Here is a 19,059-nt window from a genome sequence, read left to right as displayed (position 1 = left end):
TTGTTAGGGTTTTATTTCGATTTCATGCTTGCTATCCAAAATGTGGTTTAATATAGAACTTTTTGCTGGAAAGTGAGAAAATAGTAAAACCAATTCTGTTAGCTTTTTTTCATGCCTAGATTCTATGATAATTTTCTTGGTTTTCTTTAGTTAAGTTTGTATGCATTTTCTGTTTTACCTTGTTTAGATTGGCTAAAAACTAATATATTTATGATTAATTATAGGAAAATGCTTTTGCTGCAAAATCAATTTTCATGAGTTCCTTGCATTGTTCTCGGCTTGCTCAAATTATTTCATGATTTATGAATGTTGTTTAGTTCATTTCTTAATTCTTGCATCGCATTCATGCATTTTAGTGACCGAGCCGTCGGAGAACGAACCCGTGGAGCCCACCGAGTCCGTGGAGCCTGAACCCGGAATCCCGTTCGTGGTGGAGCCCGAAGTTAACCAAGGCAAGCAGCTAAGCATATTTCTTGCACCTGTCTAATCTGATTTAGTTTAGCTATTCCACTGGGGTATTGTGGGCTATATGTGTAGTATGTATGTATTGCATTGTTGCACCTATCTTGATGCATAGTCCTTCCTTGATTTGTTATCCTTGTTCTTGGCACTAGTTAGTTAGTTAATTACTTAACTTGACTAGATGCTTAGCCCTGCTTAGAATACTTCTATTGCTCGCTAAACAGGAATGGTTTGGAGGATCACTTTTACCGGTTATTCTTGATCGCATTGGTTCGGTTTGGGTGGTGATGAAGTGGGAGTACCGAGATTCAAGCGGAATGTTAGGGCCTAGAGAATGAAGTCACATGGGCATAGTCCGCTTGGATCGATTAAGGACCGAGTGGACGACGTCGGTTTTGAGCACCTTTCCGTGCTACCACATATCCAATATAATGGAACGGATAAATCAATTACCTTCTTTGACTTGATCATTGATGTGCAGTCCTAGATACGTGGCTACGGGCTATGCAGGGAGGCTTAGTGTGTCCCCAGGTGGACCTATGTGTAGGAAAGTTTAGAGATGTCCCTGGTGGAACTAAGTCTCTACTCGTAAGCTAAGTGTGAGGTTCAATGATCGAGCCATGTTGGGAACGGTTGACGTGAGTACCCCCTTACCCGGCGTGATCGGTTGGGTGAGTCGCATGGTCCTCGCGTCGTGTGGGTAAAGTGGTACACCCTTGCAAGGTTATAATCAATTCGAATTGCCGCGCTCTCGGTTATGAGCAAGCTCTTTAACCCATGAACTCCTCATAGATTATCGTTTATGATGGGTTTGGTTCATGTTACAGCTATAATCAGTTATGGATTATATTACTCTCTCAATCAACTAAAAGTGTTTGGAGTTGGGCAAGATTAATTAATTCTGATAGGTGGTAGTGTAGAGAGCTAATGCTTATGCAATAATTACTTAACCTTAAAGATTTTACTTGAGCCATGGCATGATCCTTGTATATGTAATCGCGTAAGTCTTGCGAGTACCTTTTGTACTCAGGTTGCTTTCTAAACCTAGTTGCAGGTGAGCCGGAAGTGGTGTTCGGCCACTTCTACCCCGCTGATCCAAACGCGGGGGAAGAGTAGGTCGTGGTGGCTGTAATGATGTCCTTGAGCAAGACGTCATTACTTTAGTAAATCTTTATCGTAATCGAGCTTCGTGAGAGTATGTAAATGCAATAAACTTTACGTTTCCGTTTAATATGACTTTCGTGAGCCCAAGGCTTGTAAGTGAAGCTTGAAACCCACCTATATTGAACTTGTAATATTAAGTTTCGAACTCTGTTTTTGTAAAACTGCTCTTTGTGGATTATTGGCGATGTATTCGATTGTAAACGGTATGTGCATATGCTGATTCTGGGCGTATGTTGGAGCACATACCGGGACTACCGGATTTGATATTATTTTGGATGAATGACGTGTCGGTTATTCGTGTCTCTAGATGTGGGATAACACGTGGCACGCTCTCCGGCAAGCACGTGTTAACTCTTATCTGAATGATAATGACCGGCGGTTCGTTTAAAATAGTATTAAATTGGGCGGTTCTCAAATGTTGGCCATATTTCAACTCTAGAAAAATAATGACATGCAGGTTCCATGTCTAATACTCGGTAGTTTGGTCAAAATTCTGGCTTGGCTCCCACTGGAGGGCACAGAAATTGGCCTGGTCACAAACAAAACAACCTATTTTAATGCCCAAAGTTGGGATATTATCCTCACTTCAGTCATGGACGTACAAACTTTAGTTAGGCTCTCTTGGTTATGCAACCAAAGATTCCATTAATTTTCCCCAAAAAAATATAGCTCCATCTACAGAAATGGGCACAAGTAAACTTCTCTATGCATGCTCGCCCAACTTCAACTTCAAAACCGCATGCCCCCTCTGCATGCGCGAACAGGCCTCGACCTCGATCGGCATCCACGCGTCCTTGACCGCAACTGCCCCTCCCTCTTCCCACTCCCGCCGGCGTCCTAGTCCTGCTCGCCACCTTGGACGCCGCCATGCTCTGAGGAGGAGTGGAGACCCGATCCATCCGCCCGGGTTCAGAGTTGATCCCTTCTCTTCTCTTGGTCACATGCGGTTGCTTGGACAGGCTGCTCGTCTCGTCCGTTCCGGCCTCGACGCCCTTCGCCGAGAACGGTTGCGCTGAGCACTCGCCGATCACTCGCGCCGATCTCTGCGTGCCGAGCAATGCCAGGGTGGAGGAAGGCGTGGCTGTCGGTGCTGGACCGAGCCGGCGGCGGCGGCGGCGGCAGCAGCAGCGGCTCCCTGCAGGCGCACCTGCAGGGCCACCACTCCCCGTCCTCCTCGTCGTCCTCCCTCGCCAGCTACAAGCGGGGCGGTAAGTACGGCGGCGGCCTCGTGAGCGGCAAGGCGGTGGTGGGCTGCTTCTCCGCGGCGCTCGCTCTCGCCTTCTTCTACGTCTACGTCTCCGTCGCCGGCGGGCCGGCCGCCGACGGCTCCTTCCCCGCCCCGGTCGCATCGTCGTCCGGGACCCTCCTGTCGTGGCTGTCGTCGAACTCGTCCACGGCGGCGCCGAGGAAATCGCTCCTCCCCCGCCCTCCCGTTCCTCCTGCGGTGGCCGCGGGCGGCGCTGCTGAGCAGAGCGACGCGCGGAACGCGACAGGGGCGTCGCGCCCCGTGCACCAGGGCAGCGCGGTGGGGGACTCGCCGGCTTCGGAAGTCGGCGAGGGGCAAGCGACACCGGTGACCGGGCAGACGGCGACGGACAACGCGCAGGGTCCTCCCCTCGGCGAGGACGCCGGGAACGCCACCCTCGGTTCCGGTTCCGAACCCGCCGGTAACGGCACCAGGGAAGAAGAGCCCCAAGCGGAAGCCACGACGCCGGTCCTGCCATGGCGAAGGAAAGATGGAGCATGGCCTTCCACCAACGCCGTCGTCGGCGCCCCCGGTCAGACGGCGAGGGGCACTGACATCGCCACTGGCAACCCCGCAGACACCGTGACTTCGAGCAGGAGCAGAGAGGAGGTAACCGAGAACGCCGGCGGCGACAGCGGGCAGACCTCGGCACGGCAAGCGGCGCTGCCATCACGGCTGGAGCGGAAGGAGGACAGGCACAGGCACAGGAGAGCCGTGAAGCACAGGCACCCAAGGCGGCGGAAGGAGATCGCGCTCCCGTCGCAAGATCTCCTCGCCGATCAGAGCGACGGCGACGCAGCCGGCGTCAAGGCAGCCATGGCCGTCGGGCCTGCAGGCAACGACATGGCCGGCTTGAACCCCACTATGGTCGTCGGGCCAGGGAACGGCATGGCCGAGGGCGCGAACGCCAGCATGGGCGTCGCCGGCGCCGGCAACAACTGGATCGTGTGGACGTCGGGCGTGCAGGACCTGGTTTCCTTCGCCAAGTGCGACGTGTTCAACGGGAGGTGGGTGAGGGACGAGAGCTACGGGTTCTACCCGCCCAAGTCGTGCGCGCTCATCGACGACGACTTCAACTGCCACAAGAACGGCCGGCCGGACAGCGACTTCCTCAAGTGGCGGTGGCAGCCGCACGGCTGCGACATTCCCAGGTAACATTTCTGAACAGAAGTTTATCTGATCTCTGCAGAAGATTATGTTGTTAGAAACTTAGAATCCTAAGGGATTTCTTGTCGCCTTCTTGCTCCAGGCTGAACGCGAGTGAATTCCTGGAGAGGCTGAGGGGGCAGAGGATCATATTCGTCGGCGACTCGCTGAACCGGAACATGTGGGAGTCACTGGTCTGCATCCTTCGCCATGCCGTCAGGGACAAGAGGAGCGTGTACGAGGCGTCAGGGAAGAACCAGTTCAAGACCAGAGGATACTACTCCTTCAAATTCAGGGTATAGATGAGGTTTGATTACTACATGAGAAGTCTGAATTTTCTCGGTTCTTTCAATCATTATTGTTACTTCACTGCAGGAGTACAACTGCTCGGTTGATTTCATAAGATCGATATTCCTCGTCAAGGAGATGATCCGTGAGGGCGTAAACGGTACTGAAGACGCAAAGCTGAAACTGGACGAGCTAGATGTGACGACTCCGGCGTACCGGAGTGCGGACATCATCGTCTTCAACACCGGTCACTGGTGGACTCACTACAAAACGTCAAGAGGGTACATCGCACTACTTTCTGAACTGAATGCCATCAATTGGTTCCATCAGTCAACCATTGCTGAAGTACTACTTGCTTGTCCACAGGCTGAACTACTACCAAGAGGGCAACCATGTGTACCACAGCCTTGAGGTTTTGGATGCATACAAGAGAGCTCTGACCACCTGGGCTAGATGGGTCGACAAGAACATCGATTCGAGAAGAACTCAGGTTGTATTCAGAGGATATTCACTATCACATTTCAGGTAAGAAATCTTCGTTACGCTGGCAGGTTGTTGATACCATATCTTCATCTTTTTTTTTTGAAGAAGATATCTTCTTCATCTGACAATGATACATTTTGCCACAGGGGAGGGCAGTGGAACTCAGGAGGGAGATGCCACACGGAGACAGAGCCAATCTTCAACCAGACATACCTTACTGAGTACCCTGAGAAGATGGTAATCCTGGAGCAGGTCCTGAGGCAGATGAAAACTCCCGTGATATACCTCAACATCAGCACACTGACTGATTACCGAAAAGATGGCCATCCATCAGCGTACCGAAGATGGTACGATACAGAGGAGGAACGGATAGCAGCGGTGAAAAAGCAGGACTGCAGCCACTGGTGCTTGCCTGGCGTGCCAGATACGTGGAATGAACTACTGTATGCTTCGCTGCTCCAGGCAGGCAAAGGTTCCTGGAAGTTGTGAGATGATGGTTACAGACATTAGGCTTCATCTCTGCATGACAATGCAGAGAAAACAATCACGAAGCTCCGGAGCTGTAGTTATAATTGGATAGAATTGCAAATCTTGCGTTTGCAGTAGACCCATTACTAGGACAAAATAATCATCACGTGAAGGATAACTTTTTAGAAAGTTTTGGTAGTTCATGTACTGATGTACATATGAGACGTCAATAACTGATGTAACATGTCAAATAGATACTGGAAGTTGGGAATTCGTACCATAAGGACTATCTTCGCATAATCTGCTTTGCATGAATTTGACTAGCAGCAGATGATAGCGTATTTCAGCTCTTTTTTCGTCAAGGTATTCCAGTTCCTCGACTATAGAAGCAGCTGGTTTCGAAAGCACTAAAACAAGGGTCATTTTGATCCATGCCACTACAATTTCTTGAAGTTGGATTTCATGTTGAAATCCATGCCATTGAGTGGCATGATTTTGAACGTGACACCCAATTTCACGGAGTTGTGGTGGCACGAATCGAATTTTCCCCTAAAAGGGTACTGCATGGTCTAAGGTTCCTACTTTCAGAAGGCAGTAAAATATAGGTATGATAGGTCATTTCTTCTAGGTAGAGAAATACTTTGTTGCTTGCCATGCAGAAATATGCTCCTAAGACAGGCCAAAAGGAAAAGTACTTCTCAACCTTTCTTGCTTCTCTTTTCATTGCTAATCTTCTTATCATCATATTTCAGATAACAGTTATCTTTGTATCAAACAGAAGAGCTTTTCCCTTGGTAGTCGTGTATGTATATAGCTGAACTACAATTTACAAACACAAGCAACAACAGTGTGTGTTAAAAGAATTTGGTACAACATAATAACAAAAAATACAAATAAAAAAATGGAATGTCTAGTTGCAGCACAGACCCATATAACATCAACATATCTGCAACAGAACAAGAAGAATTAAAACAATACGTGCCATTTTCCACTCCCAACATAAACAAGTCTGATGGAAAACAAGAGAAAAATAAGGTGTAGGCAGCCTGGGATTGGGAGATTCAAAGACAGACAGAGATAACAATGAGCAACAAAGTATTTTCATATCTTTCATTCATAGTATCATGTTTCTAGAGTACACATGAGAACATGGGCTCAGCAATGTATACATGCATCCATCACACACACGAATACTTAAGGTTATCCATTTCGCTACCCCCTGACACAACTAGGAGGTGAAAGAAAAAACGGGAGGACTCCGGATGGAGTTCGCCATTGCCATCTTGTGACTTGCCGGTTTATGCGTACCTCAGCTGACCACCACCATAGAACTGAATGCTTCTTGAGGAGCTCAGCTATCACCCTCCATCTTCATTCTCTTCAGCTCTCAAGAACCATGTAGATGCTCAAGCCATGCATCTGCCATGGTCTATGGGGGCTGAGAACAAGGGGAGGGGAGAGGGGTACCTTATATACCCTGGTAAGCTTGATGATGTCTGCAGGTGACTGTCCAGCTAAATATATTGCAAGAACTGAGAAACTTCATGGTGGTATTTTATATTGGTCAGCACGGCATGTTTTAGTGGAGAAAGGACAATAAAAGTTGAACCAAAGTTTACTGTTGTAAGTGCTCATTTGCTGGAACTCACAGTTACAACAATGCTGTTCTTGCCTCAGCACACGTCAATTCCGACTATATTCCTTCTCCTGATAAATTCTCATTCCACTTGCAAACCTAATGTTATCATGAAGTTACTCAAGAGAACAATGCATAACATATAATAAGCTGGACATCTGCGAGCACTACTAATATAGTGCTATCCAGTTCCAGTTCTGAGGATATAACAGTATAAATAAGAAGTACCTCTTTTACAACTGAGGTACGCATTCAGTTCCTGGTTTAGTTGTCTTTAGCAACAAACAATATTTCAGTTATGTAGGAGTAAACCTGATGCGTAAGTGTCGTTAAGTGATAATTTATCAACAAACAATATTCTTTTTTATCAACAAACAATATTCTTTTTTATCAACAAACAATATTCTTTTTTATCAACAAACAATATTCAGTAAGTGATATGGAACTAATCTACTGATAAACAATAGGGGGAAAAGGTTGTCTTTACAAAAAGCTAAAGGAGCACTTTCCACCTTTCGAGCTGCTACTTTTAACAATATGGAGCTAGAGCAATGTGGCCTTCCTCCTGGTCAGCCACTAGCTCATGCTTATCCAAAGCATTGCACTTCCTAATTTTGAAGTGTAAATTAGATGTCCCTCCATCTACTTAAATCAGCTCCTGATACGATGCTATTGAAGTTGAAAAGATCTCGGTTTCATGCAAGTAGCAGTGTAGCACTCTCGAGTCTCAACTAAACCATCCTTAAATATACAGAAATATAAATTCAAAAGACAATAAAGACAATCTACGTGTACTGATGACTGTTTCCACTAGGACTGAGAGGAAATCACTACCACCTATTGTGGCATGCACAGGTGGACCACCAACAGAATTTCTGAACTGTGGCTCCTTTTAATAGATGGCTGAGGTGTGAAGATAGTGAAGAACCTCACAGAAATGCACTTAATGAGTGATAAGGACTAGCATTCCAAGTCCCTGTCAGTAGCTTGCCACTAGTAATTGAATATGAACACTGTTGATTTCAAAACCATCCAATGTAGGCACTAGAAACCAAAGTTTGTATTTAACTCAAGTTGCTGGTCTCCAGACGCAGTTGAACTTTTTATGAAAAATCAAGAAAATGTTACAAACCTTGACTGAAGATTAGTTCAACATATCCACGGCACACTTCCAGCAAAGAGAGCTAATTTTACCAGCAAAACTTATGAAGCTAGTGCATGTTTTTTTAGCCATGCTATGAATACACTGAATGGCAGAAGTCAAATAGATTCATTGCTTAAATTTAGTTCTAAATTCATAATATTAGCAGGCTCATATGATGCTGTACAATCTCCTAATTTATACGTGATGTTTCATGTTTATGCACAAACTGGTAAACTGGTTCTTTCTTTAGCTGGTACAGAATGTTAATGACAATTCATTTTTTTCAATCCACAGCCATTGCTAATACTTTTATTTCAATTCTAGTTTCTGAAATGATAAGTAGATTCAGAGCTTCCAACTGAAGAATGACTGTGTCAACATATAATGAGAAAAGGAAAAGTTAAGCTACTAAGGTGATCCTCATCACAAGTTTGAAAAACCGGTACCATACAGAGAGCATTCGTGATGTTACATCAGTCGCCAACCATAAAAAAAAACTGTGCCTGTTCATACTGCCAAGCATTTAGAGACTGCCATGTCTGATATCTTGAGCATGAATACACTTGTGGTAACGCAATGAGCATTTCCCTTCTTAGTCATAAGCAGGATAAAGAACACATACATAACTGAGCCAGTTGGACCAGCGTCTGGTAAGGTACCATTCCCTGATATCTTGACCAACAAAAAATCAAATTCCAAGATAGCTTCTCACCAATTAACATCAATGGAAAACATTATGGTTTTGCAGTGAGGAGGAAGCTGACAACCAATGCTAAGATCAATGAGCCTAGTTGAAAACAGTGTCCGGAATCCGGATAAGCTCATGACTACAGTACGCAAGCATAGGTTCAAAGAGATACCTGAATGAAATTATATTGGTTCATTCAGGAAATAGCTTCGTGGCGTAGTCATGCTTGAATTGAGTAAGATGAAGCTTTCCCTTAAAGCTCAGCTAGGTTCCCTGGTTGCCACACACGGAGAAGGCGGTCATAAAATGAACAAGTAGCAACAACTGAAGAATTTCCATTCTCCTCCGCTCCTTCACTTTTCTGCCAATCTGCACCGTATGCTAGGGACTCATGCTTGCAATATGTTTCCATTGTCGTAGCATCTCCAGAACCTACTTTAACAATGGCAAACCCATTGTGCATGCATGCAGCCAATACAACATCTGCAATACTAGGATGATACTTCATCCTCCACACACCACCTCCTAGATTTACCAACTTTTCATTAACAGGTTTTGGCATTAATCTCATGTCCCAAACTCTGAGAAATTCATCATAACTTCCAGTAAGTAGCATGTTCTCATCAAATGGATTCTGAGCAAAACAGCAAACACCCATACTATGAGACTTTTTGTTTTGAAAAACAATGCTAGATGGGCTTTCTCTCAAGTCCCAGCAACTGAAACAGCAGTCATCTGATCCACTGTACAGCAGGTGCGACCTTGTGCGATCAAAATAACATGTCCAGACTTCGAATTGATGTGCAGGCCACTGTTCTGATATCTCCAATCGGTCCTCTCTCACTGAGACCACAGACAGTGAGCCATCTGATAATCCGACAGACAGAGACTCAGCAGTTTGGTTCCAGTCCACGTACAGGCACATTGAAGAAGAAATATCTTCAGCACACACATCCGTGAAGACAAAGCCTGTGTAATTTGGTTACAGGAAGCACTTGAGCTAGCTCTGAAGATATGCAACAATACATGTTGGACTACACATATGACAAATATTAAGTGCTTAAGCTCTTAAATATGCATGAGTTATCCCGAACCCACTTCTTTTCGGCGATCAATATAAAGACCAATTCTGTTTTCAAGGACACGCATAAAGACCAGTTCTGATCCAGCAAGAAATTATTTAAGATAAGCTATGCAAGAGCCCAAGATTTGCTTTTATCACCAATTATCTGAAAGTTAACCTTCTTTTCTATGAGACAACGACAAGCTACCTACAACAGCAGAGAGTAGAAAAAACAAGTTCTGCATCTAGATTAATCTTTTGTAACGATTTTAGAGCCAAACTATAATCCAAGCAGATCTTCAAATGAACATTGCAGACTACAAAATGATGCAAATGTTTCTGCAAGCATCGATCATCCCCCTACCAAGTGAACACACCGTGAAACCTACGCACCTGAGATTGCCTTTAGCTTTAAGCTGTCATGAAATCTAGATTAATGCCTTATGGTAACTTAGGAAGGGCACACTGGCATCAGTCATGATGAGTCATGAACCAACTTTGACGGTACAAAATATTGATGCGGGTACAAACAATAGTAACCTGTATCCGAGCCGTCGTCCTGCTCCAGGCGCCAGAGCGCGAGGCGGCCGTGGGCATCGGCCTGCGCAAGCAGTGGCGACGCGGGGCTCCACTTCATATCGAAGACGCCGGCGGTCCCTACAGTATGCAGCAGCCGGAGCCGCTGGGACTCGTCCTCCGCGGCGGCGTCGACGGAGAAGAGGGAGATGCTGCCCGCGCGGTCCTGCTCCTGCTCCTGCAGCGTGTAGGTGGCCGCGGCGAGCACGTGGCGGAACGGGCGGTGCGGGCAGAACTCCACCGCGTCGGCGTTGCCGCCTAGGTAGCACGAGCCCAAATCCATCCCCAAATCCGTAGGCGGCGGCGGCGGCGGCGGCGGCAACAAGAGTGCCCGAAATCGTTTCACGACTTCAGCGACAGGGGCAAAATTGTCCAAACCTTTTCCACGAGACGAGCCGCCGTAGCGACATCAAACATATCCTAATCGCTAATCGGGGGCGAGCGAACGGACACGATGGGCACCGTGACCGCGGGGATTTCCGTATCCGCCGCCGCGGCGGTGGTGGTGCCCCGCCCAGCCGGCCGCCAACGCCACCGCGGCCCCGCCGCCTTTCGCTGCTCGGCCTCCGCGGCCAGCGAGCGGCAGGCGCTCTTCAGCCGCATCGCCCCCGTCTACGACCATGTCCGTACCTCCTCTCGCCCATCCCCGCGCTGCTCCTACGAAATTAGTGTTACAGATAGCAGTGCCAGGCTGAGTTGCTGACGACGGCACGTTCCATTGTTCCTTGCAGCTGAACGACGTGCTCAGCCTGGGGCAGCACCGGACGTGGAAGCGCATCTGCGTCTCATGGTCGAGGTACAGCGCTAGTGGTGATTGCAGTAGATAGGCAATGTGGATCCAAATGACCCTTGCTCTACCATTGGTTGATGCAAAAGTTTGCTCTTCTGGGGTTAGGGCGAAGATGGGGGATCGGATTCTTGATCTTTGCTGCGGGAGCGGGGATTTGGCGTTCCTGCTGTCTCAGAAGGTCGGCTTAGATGGAGAGGTTGGTGTTGGATTCACTGTAGCGTTCGGACTTCAGACTAGCCAGCCATTTTCCCCCTCACTGAAAGTCTCTTTTTTTTTTTTGAAAGGTTCCTCACTGAAAGTCTCGTTTGCACCCAACTGACACAGGTGATGGCCGTCGATTTCTCGAGGCAGCAACTGCAGACTGCTGCTGACCGTCAGGAGCAACGCTGGAAGCTGTGCTACAAGAACATCAAGTGAGCATCCTGAATGTGAGGGTTTGCAGATTAGAAACATCATCATGTCGTTCCAAACTTCCAGTTGAATGTTCTGTCTTCTGTGTGCTTGGCTAACATATGTGCTATGCCTGCATCTGACTTTGTCACTTGCAGATGGATAGAGGGTGATGCACTTGATTTACCGTTCACAGACTGCTACTTTGATGCTGTAACGGTTGGCTACGGATTGCGTAATGTGGTTGACAAGTCCAGAGCAATGCAAGAAATATTTAGGGTCCTGAAACCAGGTTCGGTACAGATTCCAAATTTTGTTCCAGATTACGCATGCTAGCAATCCAGATAAATGTTTAAAGCTAGACTTTTACTGGACCGCAGGATCAAGAGCATCTATTCTTGATTTTAACAAGAGCTCATCACTTTTCACGGCATCATTACAGGTAAAATGTCAGCCCATCATGTGTACTTTATTTGAAGCAGCACCGTCTTAATGTGGCCTGTTTGATTTCCCTGACAAAGATCAATTCTTAATTTTTAAATGTCATTGTAGCAAAATCAGACAATATGTCTCGTAAACCAAATTGATGTTTCCATTTTCTCTTGGACAGAGTTGGGCAATCGACAATGTTGTGGTTCCTTTGGCTAGTGGCTATGGACTCACTGAAGAATACAAGTACTTGAAGAGCTCCATATCACAGTATCTAACAGGTTTGTATGTTTATTTCCTTCTCCAAGAACACATCCATGAAAGAGCAGGGTTGTCTTTCTGATGGCAGACGCATAGGGATATCTCACAATTCTCACTCTTGGACTGATGGGGTACAAATATAGCACCATTTTCCCCCTTTTCACACTGAACCACAGCACTTTTTTTCACAAAAGGTTGCATTTCCTGCTCTGAAGAACGGAAGTGCTTGGTCCCATTTTGTTAGCCCCCCCCCCCCCCCCCCCCCAACTCATGTATGAAATTACATCTAGCTTGTGTTTATTTCTCTTGTTTGTAGGAGAAGAGTTGGAGAAATTAGGCAGAGAAGCTGGTTTCACTGTAGCCAAGCACTACGAGCTTGGTGGAGGGCTCATGGGGAACCTAGTAGCAACTCGATGAGTAGAATACCGCAAGAAATCATTCCAAGTGCGAGTCCCCTGGATGTTTAACTGATTACATGTCCCATCTCTATCGAAATGTCATGTTGTGCCGATCTCAAATTAAGCCGTGGATAAAGACTGATTCCCCTGCTGTTTGAGCCAGCACCTCTGCGGCAACGGTTGGGTCACGTTCAGACGGATCGAGACGCATTGGACGGGCATGATGTTTCGAAACACGGGAGCGATCTGACTGGAAACCAAGCAAAAGAGTCTCAGACGCACGCGTTGCTCCGCGTGAGAGCATGTGGGAATTCCAGGTCCTCGATACTGCGTTACTCATCCCATTTGCTCTGAATCCTTCTGCCTTCAAGAGATGGGATGCAGCTCTCGGCACACCTCCGTTTACCGCTCGGTAACCCCCCCCCCCCCCCCCCCCCCCCCCCTCCCCCACAATTTGCGAGTTCAGTTACGACGGGTGACCTCTGTACTGTGGATTCTTAAGCCGTGGTTGTTTCCTCTCTCTCTCTCTTCATAGCTCCTACCTACTCCGCTGCCACGGTACAAATATATGGAGGACTTTGCCAACGAACGGACCGCCCAAATATACACCGGCAATGAATTCTCGGTACCATGTGTACTAGTATCAAAGTTCACGATCAGCTACCAGTACTTATACTGCAACAAATTCTTGAATTATTCGGATGGACTAGTGACAATTTAATCTGGAACAATATAGGTAAAAACCAATCCACTCTAGGCTCGAACTTTCACCGTTGATTTTTCACCTCACCTCGACCACGCAAAAAAAAAAATCGAAAGAACACCAAAGCCTCTAATGATCCACCAGCTTCATTCGTGAACAACATACAGCTTCATTCGCAGATCGATCGAGCTCCTCCTAGCTAGCTAGCCAGCTAGCCCCTACTGCTGTCCATGGCGAGGATGGTGCTGATGTTCATGGGGCTGATGTGGTCGGTGGAGCCGTGCATGAACTGGCCGACGATGATCCGGTTGGCGCGCTCCGTGGGGTGGAACGCGTCCCAGTAGGCGTACACGTCCCGGTTGGGGCACACGTTGGACGCCGGCGTGCACAGCCCGATCCCGTTGTACGGGCCCTGCCCGCAGCACGCCACCTTGGACGTCACGAACCCTGCACGCGATCGAGGCGGCATTGAATAATTTCGATTTCAATTCACACCCATCCATATGCCAAGGCCTGACAAGATGGTCCCATGCACCCAGCAGGTAGGTAAGGTAGGGATGCATGCATGCATGCTCACCGTAGTCCTGGGGGTTGAACATGAAGTCGAAGCTGACCCGGTTGGTGTTGGCGGCGATGAAGACGTCGCTGCCGATATCGGCGTTGAGGCCCGCCAGCATCCGCACCAGCTGCGGGTTGAAGAGGTCGGCCGCCTCCGTGAGGTCGCGTGCGCACTCGCCGTCGACGCTGTGCATGGCCAGCTCCGCCGGCACGCACCCGATCATCCCCGTGCCCGTCACCACCACGCGCCGGGCGCCCATCTCGTACAGCCGCTGCACGCCGTGTTCCGCCGCGTTGTCAGCCCGGTATAGTGCAAAGTGCTACGGCGACCACTACTCGTGCTAGCAGCGCGCTAGCACGACGCACGCTGCTAGTACTTGGCTGGCTCCCGCTCGCTAGGGCGCACGACGTCTGACTGTTGATGCATGTGGCGGGAGTAAACACCGCCCAACCACCGGCCGGGATCGCCAGTGTGCTTTTTCACGTTAATGACAGCCCCCGCCAGCTGATTTTAACAGCGGAGAGCCGGAGATAGATCAGGCTAGTAGTAGTGTTGTTTCTACTGAACGTGGCTACTACTGACTGACTGACACAGACTGACTGACCCAGGGGCGGAGGCAGCGGTGGGGCGGGAGGGGCTCAAGCCCCCCTACCGCTGTAATCTCCATGAAGCCCCCTAAGTCCCTCCTACAAATTTGAGAAGGAAGAAGGAGGGGAGGGACTAGAGGAGAAAGAAGGGGAAGCAGCCCCTCCTGCCGTGATTCCTGGCTCCGCCACTGTCACTGACCTCCCAGCAGCCCAGTGTGCAGCCTGCGGCGTGTGGTGGTAGGTGCGCGACAGCACGCTGAACGTGGCCGCCGACACATCGCAGAGGCAAAGGGCTGTAAAAACTTGGGCGGTTCCCCTGGGAACTCCTGCGACTGCGAGTTGCTGAGTTACCAGCATAGTATAGGGCTCTGTTTAGTTCTAGCGCAAAAAATTTTTCCTTAGAATCTTACTAATTTGAAGTACTTGAAGTTTATTTACAAAACTTTTTGTACAGATGGGTTGTAAATCGCGAGACGAATCTAATGATACTAATTAATTCATGATTAATCAATAATTAGCGGATAGTTACTGTAGCATCACTGTTACAAATTATGGATTAAGTAGGCCCAATAGATTCGTCTCGCGATTTACAGCCAATCTATGTAAAAAATTTTATAAATAAATTTTATTTAGTACTTTATGCATATGTTAAAATATTCGATGTGACGTTTTTTTTTGTGTTTACGGGGTTTATAAGGTGAGGGCTAGGTCGGTGAAAAAGGTGTCGTTTCATCAGGGCCTATTGCCAATGGACCCATGTGAGCGGAGCGGATGAGCCTCCATTAATGTGAACGGAGTGTGCGTCATATCGGCGGCACGGAGATCAGGTACGGCGACGATCTGCTCACCCCCCCCCCCCCACCCCCACCTCTTCATTTCAATACGATGCGCGTGTGGGGCTGGAATTTGAAAAAAAAAACGTGTACGGTTTTCGGGTGCTAGCTATTTGCGGGGCGTCTCGCGTTGCCGGTTAAGCGAAGTGACTGATGATGAACAGCTGCGCCTTTGCAGTTAATTTGCACTGCTCTGAGAAGAGCAGAAAGTTCTGAGCTGGAGTATGCAACAAGAGCACAGGACTACTGGCGGCAAATCACCTAGGCAGTTAAACACCATGCTCAATTTGCAGTCCTCTATCTAGGCTTAAGGACAAAACGGGTTTAGTGTGTGGTGTTCGTTCTTCCTATTTCTGCAGTACTACTTGTATGATGAAGATGAAGCTCATGAATACAGTAGTTGGTTGTTATGGTGAAGAGCATTAGGAATCAGAGTGACTGCATGCGTGAGCACTGAGCCACTTACCGGCACTGGTGGCTGCAATTGCGAGCTGAATTGCAGGTTTGGAGTCTTGCCTCCTAGGGAACATATCAGACTGCTGCCACTCAAACTGCCCATGAAGGGTTTTGTTGTCACCTCCCACGGGCTGGTGCGTAAAACTACTGAAAAGTGAAAACTGTGGGTGCAGAAACTGTCTAGCATGCAGCGCTTGGGCATGGAGCAACTATACAGGTCGTGTCAGTTAGTTACTCGTAGCATGCAGAACATACTGCCCAGAATTACACTCCACCGAGAAGTGATCACCTGCTACTGTTGGTGTCCCTTCCCCGGAATCCAACGCCAACAATCAGCTGCTAGCTACCGACCCGTGTCTTGCTGCTTCTGTTCCAGCCAGTTTGCAGCATTTCCTACTTCCATTTTTTGTTTTGGCAACAGAAGCATAACAATCCAATTTTCTACTGGAAACCTTAGCTGCCATGTTTAATTGTTTGATTTCGCTCCTAGATTACCTTTGAGTTGCGTGATTACCTTTGAGTTGCGGGTAATTGGAATTTGAAGAAAGGTGAAGGAACTGACCGTGAGGATTTTCCTGTACTCGGAGATGAGGTAGGGGACGTAGTCTTGGATGGCGAACTGGCGGGAGCGGACGGAGAAGGGCACCAGGTAGTAGTTGTTGACGAAGTCGTTGCCGCCGAGCGTGATGAGCACGAGCGCGTTGTTGACGACCTGCGCCGCCGCGTCCTCGCCGACGAACGCCGCCAGCTTCTGCTGGTACTCCTGGAAGTTCTCCAGCTGCTGCCCGATCCTGATGATGTTCACCTGCAGACAAAAGCGTAACGTGGATAAGTTGGGGGCACCAAAATACTCAACAGACCGAGGAAAATGCCGGTGACAAGTGACAAGTGCTGGCAACAAGAACTTGTAGTGGTCGGGAATTGGGTCTTTTTTTTCTTCTTACGAATTGTATGCCGGTGTCGTTGAGGATGCCGACGCCGGCGGACGCGAAGTTGGCCCCGACGAGCAGCTTGTCGCCGCGGAGGTAGGGGCTGAGGTACGGCAGCGCGGGCTCGGAGCCGAGGTGCTCGCTGATGATGTCCGGGATGTTGAGCCCGTTGGAGAACCTCCCCGTGGGCATGTGCGTCGGGAAGTCGATCCCGTAGGGCGGCGCGTCAGCGCGCGCCGTGGTCATGAGGTAATTGTTGTTGCCGTTGTCAACGAGGGAGTCCCCGAACACGAAGAAGGCGCGCGGCGCCGCGGCGGACGCGCCCGGGGTGGCCCCGAGGAGCGCCGCCGCCACGGCGGCGACGAGGCAGCCGGTAACGAGCAGAGCGTCCATCGCGTGCTCTGCTCACAGCCTCACAGGGCGTCGCTCGCTCGCACTGAGGAGGGAGACGCGGGGGGAGTGAGCGAGAGTGACAGAGGGTGAGATCGAATTGATGGGGGGGGGGGGGGGGGAGGCGAGCGGCCAAGTGGCGGGGGCGTGGCGCACGGGGACGGAAAGGTGGCGTGGCGGTGTCCCTCTTATAGACGGGGAGATGGAGATGAGACAGACAGAGGGCGGCCGGCCGCCCGCGGCCGCGGGGCACCTCGAGGGCGCGCTGCTGTGTTAAAGCCAGTTGGGCTAGCGGGCGGGGCGACAGGCGGAGCAATTGCACGGTTCGCTTTGGCGCTCGCCCCGGCCGGGCGCGAGGACCACGCCGGGACGGGCACGGGAGCGCAAGCTCGTCGCGGCCTCGCCCTCCGGGTGCAGTGCACGGAGGTGGTTGGCAGCTTTCGCTTTGGAGCGGCGGTGACATGGCTGACTGGGCGCCTCGGATCATGTGCGCTGTGCGGCCGCGCAGGCGCAGAGGCGCTGGTCAGCAGGGGATGGGATGGGAGGAAGGCGCGCGCTGGCGGCGGCGGCGGCAGAGGAGGGTCGCTGCGGGCATCAAAGGCAGGCGCAGGTGGCGGGGTGGGTTTGCAGGGAAGGGGTTTCTGAATCCGGACGGCGGATGCGGGGTCACGGGCTGACGGGGCGTCGACGTCGGAGCGTGTGATGGTGGCATGGCGCCACGACACCTCGGCGGCTCGGCCCGTGGAAGAAATGGTGCGGTCATGGCATGGACTTGCGGTCTTGCTTGGATTTGGGCCTTCCAATTTTTTTTTTCAGAAGTCCCTATCACATCAAAAAAAAACTTATTATTTTATAATATTAAATAAAATCTGTTTGTAAATGTTTTTTGACAGCTGAGTGCTTTTTCGCGAGACGAATCTAATGAGCCTAATTAATTCACAATTTGCTACATTGATGCTACAGTAACCATTTGCTAATCATGGATTAAGATACCTCATTAGATTCGTCTCGCAGTTTAGCCCCAGGATTCTGCAGTTAGTTTTATAATTAATATTTATTTAATACTTCTAAATACTAAAAAGTCATTGGGATTTTTTTAGTCTCTATTCCAAAACACCCCTTGTTCCATGGATAGATGGTTCATACGAGGAAATCGTCCTCTTTCGAGGCCGTTTCTGATGATCCAAACGGGCCTGTGAAGGAGAGGGGATTTGGTGCTCCACGTACTCCAATGCAGGGAAGGGAGGACGCACGCCTCTGGAACTGAATCGCGCTACAAAGAAAGCAGGGCAGTGTAGCAAGGAAGCATGGGGAGCTCCGTACGTGATTCTGATGAGAGGACAAGGGGGTAGAGCACGATGCCAGCCGTGGTTAAAACCGGAGTTAATGGCCATTTAATCTTGAGCCGAGCAAGGGTGCCGTACCAAAAATCCAGGCCTCGCGATGACGAAGATCAGCGTAATCCGTGCTGAACAGAACCTCCGTAGCACGGTGTCAGCCAGCCATGCAAGCAGAGCATACGCATTGCTTCGCCCGCTCTCCACTGTTCATCAAGTACTCCTCCAAACAAACTCAGGACCTGTTTAGTTCCCACCCCGTAAACGAAAAAACACAAAATTTTGTGAAGAAATCTTGCTAATTTGAAGTAATAAATAAAGTCTATTTACAAAACTTTTTGCATGATTGGGCTGTAAATCACGAGACGAATCTAATGAGTCTATTTAATCCATGATTTGCAACAGTGATGATACAGTAACCATCCGCTAATTATTGATTAATCATGGATTAATTAGCATCATTAGATTCGTCTCGCGATTTACAACTCATCTGTGAAAAAAATTTTATAAATAGACTTCATTTAGTACTTCAAATTGAAAGATTTCTTCGCAAAATTTTTTTGCGTTTACATGTAAAATGAGGCCTGAACCCTCGATCGCATGCCGATGCCGGGCCACTGGATTCAGCTCGCC

At 49.0% G+C, this 19,059-nt stretch overlaps 5 protein-coding genes across 6 annotated transcripts; 3 read left to right on the top strand and 2 right to left on the bottom strand.

Annotated features, from left to right (window-relative positions):
* Nucleotides 1–2,403: 2,403 nt before the first annotated feature.
* LOC120640232 lies at nt 2,404–3,485 on the top strand. Its single transcript, XM_039916088.1, has 2 exons — nt 2,404–3,404; nt 3,469–3,485. Exons 1-2 carry the CDS (start codon nt 2,684–2,686, stop codon nt 3,483–3,485), a joined length of 738 nt encoding a protein of 245 aa, XP_039772022.1. The 5' UTR covers nt 2,404–2,683.
* LOC120642456 (protein trichome birefringence-like 2) lies at nt 3,358–5,449 on the top strand. Its single transcript, XM_039918986.1, has 5 exons — nt 3,358–4,023; nt 4,122–4,314; nt 4,394–4,587; nt 4,673–4,831; nt 4,936–5,449. The coding sequence occupies exons 1-5, from the start codon at nt 3,689–3,691 to the stop codon at nt 5,276–5,278; spliced, it is 1,224 nt and encodes a 407-aa protein (XP_039774920.1). The 5' UTR covers nt 3,358–3,688; the 3' UTR covers nt 5,279–5,449.
* An 892-nt stretch (nt 5,450–6,341) lies between these two features.
* LOC120642492 (diphthine methyltransferase-like) lies at nt 6,342–10,782 on the bottom strand. Its single transcript, XM_039919048.1, has 2 exons — nt 10,329–10,782; nt 6,342–9,694 (listed from the first exon to the last, which is right to left on the bottom strand). Exons 1-2 carry the CDS (start codon nt 10,645–10,647, stop codon nt 8,979–8,981), a joined length of 1,035 nt encoding a protein of 344 aa, XP_039774982.1. The 5' UTR covers nt 10,648–10,782; the 3' UTR covers nt 6,342–8,978.
* Nucleotides 10,783–10,788: 6 nt separating this feature from the next.
* Nucleotides 10,789–12,776, top strand: LOC120642531 (2-phytyl-1,4-beta-naphthoquinone methyltransferase, chloroplastic-like). 2 transcript variants are annotated; one of them, XM_039919101.1, is made up of 8 exons: nt 10,789–10,986; nt 11,096–11,160; nt 11,260–11,350; nt 11,479–11,567; nt 11,703–11,836; nt 11,925–11,986; nt 12,155–12,254; nt 12,551–12,776. In XM_039919101.1, exons 1-8 carry the CDS (start codon nt 10,819–10,821, stop codon nt 12,649–12,651), a joined length of 810 nt encoding a protein of 269 aa, XP_039775035.1. In that variant the 5' UTR covers nt 10,789–10,818; the 3' UTR covers nt 12,652–12,776. The 2 variants fall into 2 exon arrangements, with proteins under 2 accessions (XP_039775035.1, XP_039775036.1); XM_039919102.1 differs by lacking the exon at nt 10,789–10,986 and having other exon boundaries at nt 11,145–11,160; nt 11,241–11,350.
* A 494-nt stretch (nt 12,777–13,270) lies between these two features.
* On the bottom strand, nt 13,271–17,221 carry LOC120642482 (GDSL esterase/lipase LTL1-like). Its single transcript, XM_039919035.1, has 4 exons — nt 16,715–17,221; nt 16,333–16,575; nt 13,913–14,165; nt 13,271–13,782 (listed from the first exon to the last, which is right to left on the bottom strand). Exons 1-4 carry the CDS (start codon nt 17,090–17,092, stop codon nt 13,547–13,549), a joined length of 1,110 nt encoding a protein of 369 aa, XP_039774969.1. The 5' UTR covers nt 17,093–17,221; the 3' UTR covers nt 13,271–13,546.
* Between the last annotated feature and the right edge of the window lie 1,838 nt (nt 17,222–19,059).

This window comes from Panicum virgatum, chromosome 7K, assembly GCF_016808335.1.
Source record: "Panicum virgatum strain AP13 chromosome 7K, P.virgatum_v5, whole genome shotgun sequence".
Classification (NCBI taxonomy): domain Eukaryota; kingdom Viridiplantae; phylum Streptophyta; class Magnoliopsida; order Poales; family Poaceae; genus Panicum; species Panicum virgatum.
The sequence above is the reverse complement of the archived record's forward strand: the minus strand, read 5'-3'. Positions and strand labels throughout refer to the sequence as shown.

Coding starts and splice junctions, on each gene's coding strand:
- LOC120642531 (XM_039919101.1), top strand. CDS start 10,819: ATGGGCACCGTGACCGCGGGGATTTCCGTATCCGCCGCCGCGGCGGTG. Junction 11,987..12,154: donor TTTTCACGGCATCATTACAG/GTAAAATGTCAG, acceptor TCTCTTGGACAG/AGTTGGGCAATCGACAATGT. Junction 12,255..12,550: donor CATATCACAGTATCTAACAG/GTTTGTATGTTT, acceptor TCTTGTTTGTAG/GAGAAGAGTTGGAGAAATTA.
- LOC120640232 (XM_039916088.1), top strand. CDS start 2,684: ATGCCAGGGTGGAGGAAGGCGTGGCTGTCGGTGCTGGACCGAGCCGGC.
- LOC120642492 (XM_039919048.1), bottom strand. CDS start 10,647: ATGGATTTGGGCTCGTGCTACCTAGGCGGCAACGCCGACGCGGTGGAG. Junction 9,695..10,328: donor GGACGACGGCTCGGATACAG/GTTACTATTGTT, acceptor CAAATTACACAG/GCTTTGTCTTCACGGATGTG.
- LOC120642482 (XM_039919035.1), bottom strand. CDS start 17,092: ATGGACGCTCTGCTCGTTACCGGCTGCCTCGTCGCCGCCGTGGCGGCG. Junction 14,166..16,332: donor AGTACAGGAAAATCCTCACG/GTCAGTTCCTTC, acceptor CACGGCGTGCAG/CGGCTGTACGAGATGGGCGC. Junction 13,783..13,912: donor GTTCAACCCCCAGGACTACG/GTGAGCATGCAT, acceptor GATCGCGTGCAG/GGTTCGTGACGTCCAAGGTG.
- LOC120642456 (XM_039918986.1), top strand. CDS start 3,689: ATGGCCGTCGGGCCTGCAGGCAACGACATGGCCGGCTTGAACCCCACT. Junction 4,588..4,672: donor CACTACAAAACGTCAAGAGG/GTACATCGCACT, acceptor GCTTGTCCACAG/GCTGAACTACTACCAAGAGG. Junction 4,832..4,935: donor TATTCACTATCACATTTCAG/GTAAGAAATCTT, acceptor ATTTTGCCACAG/GGGAGGGCAGTGGAACTCAG.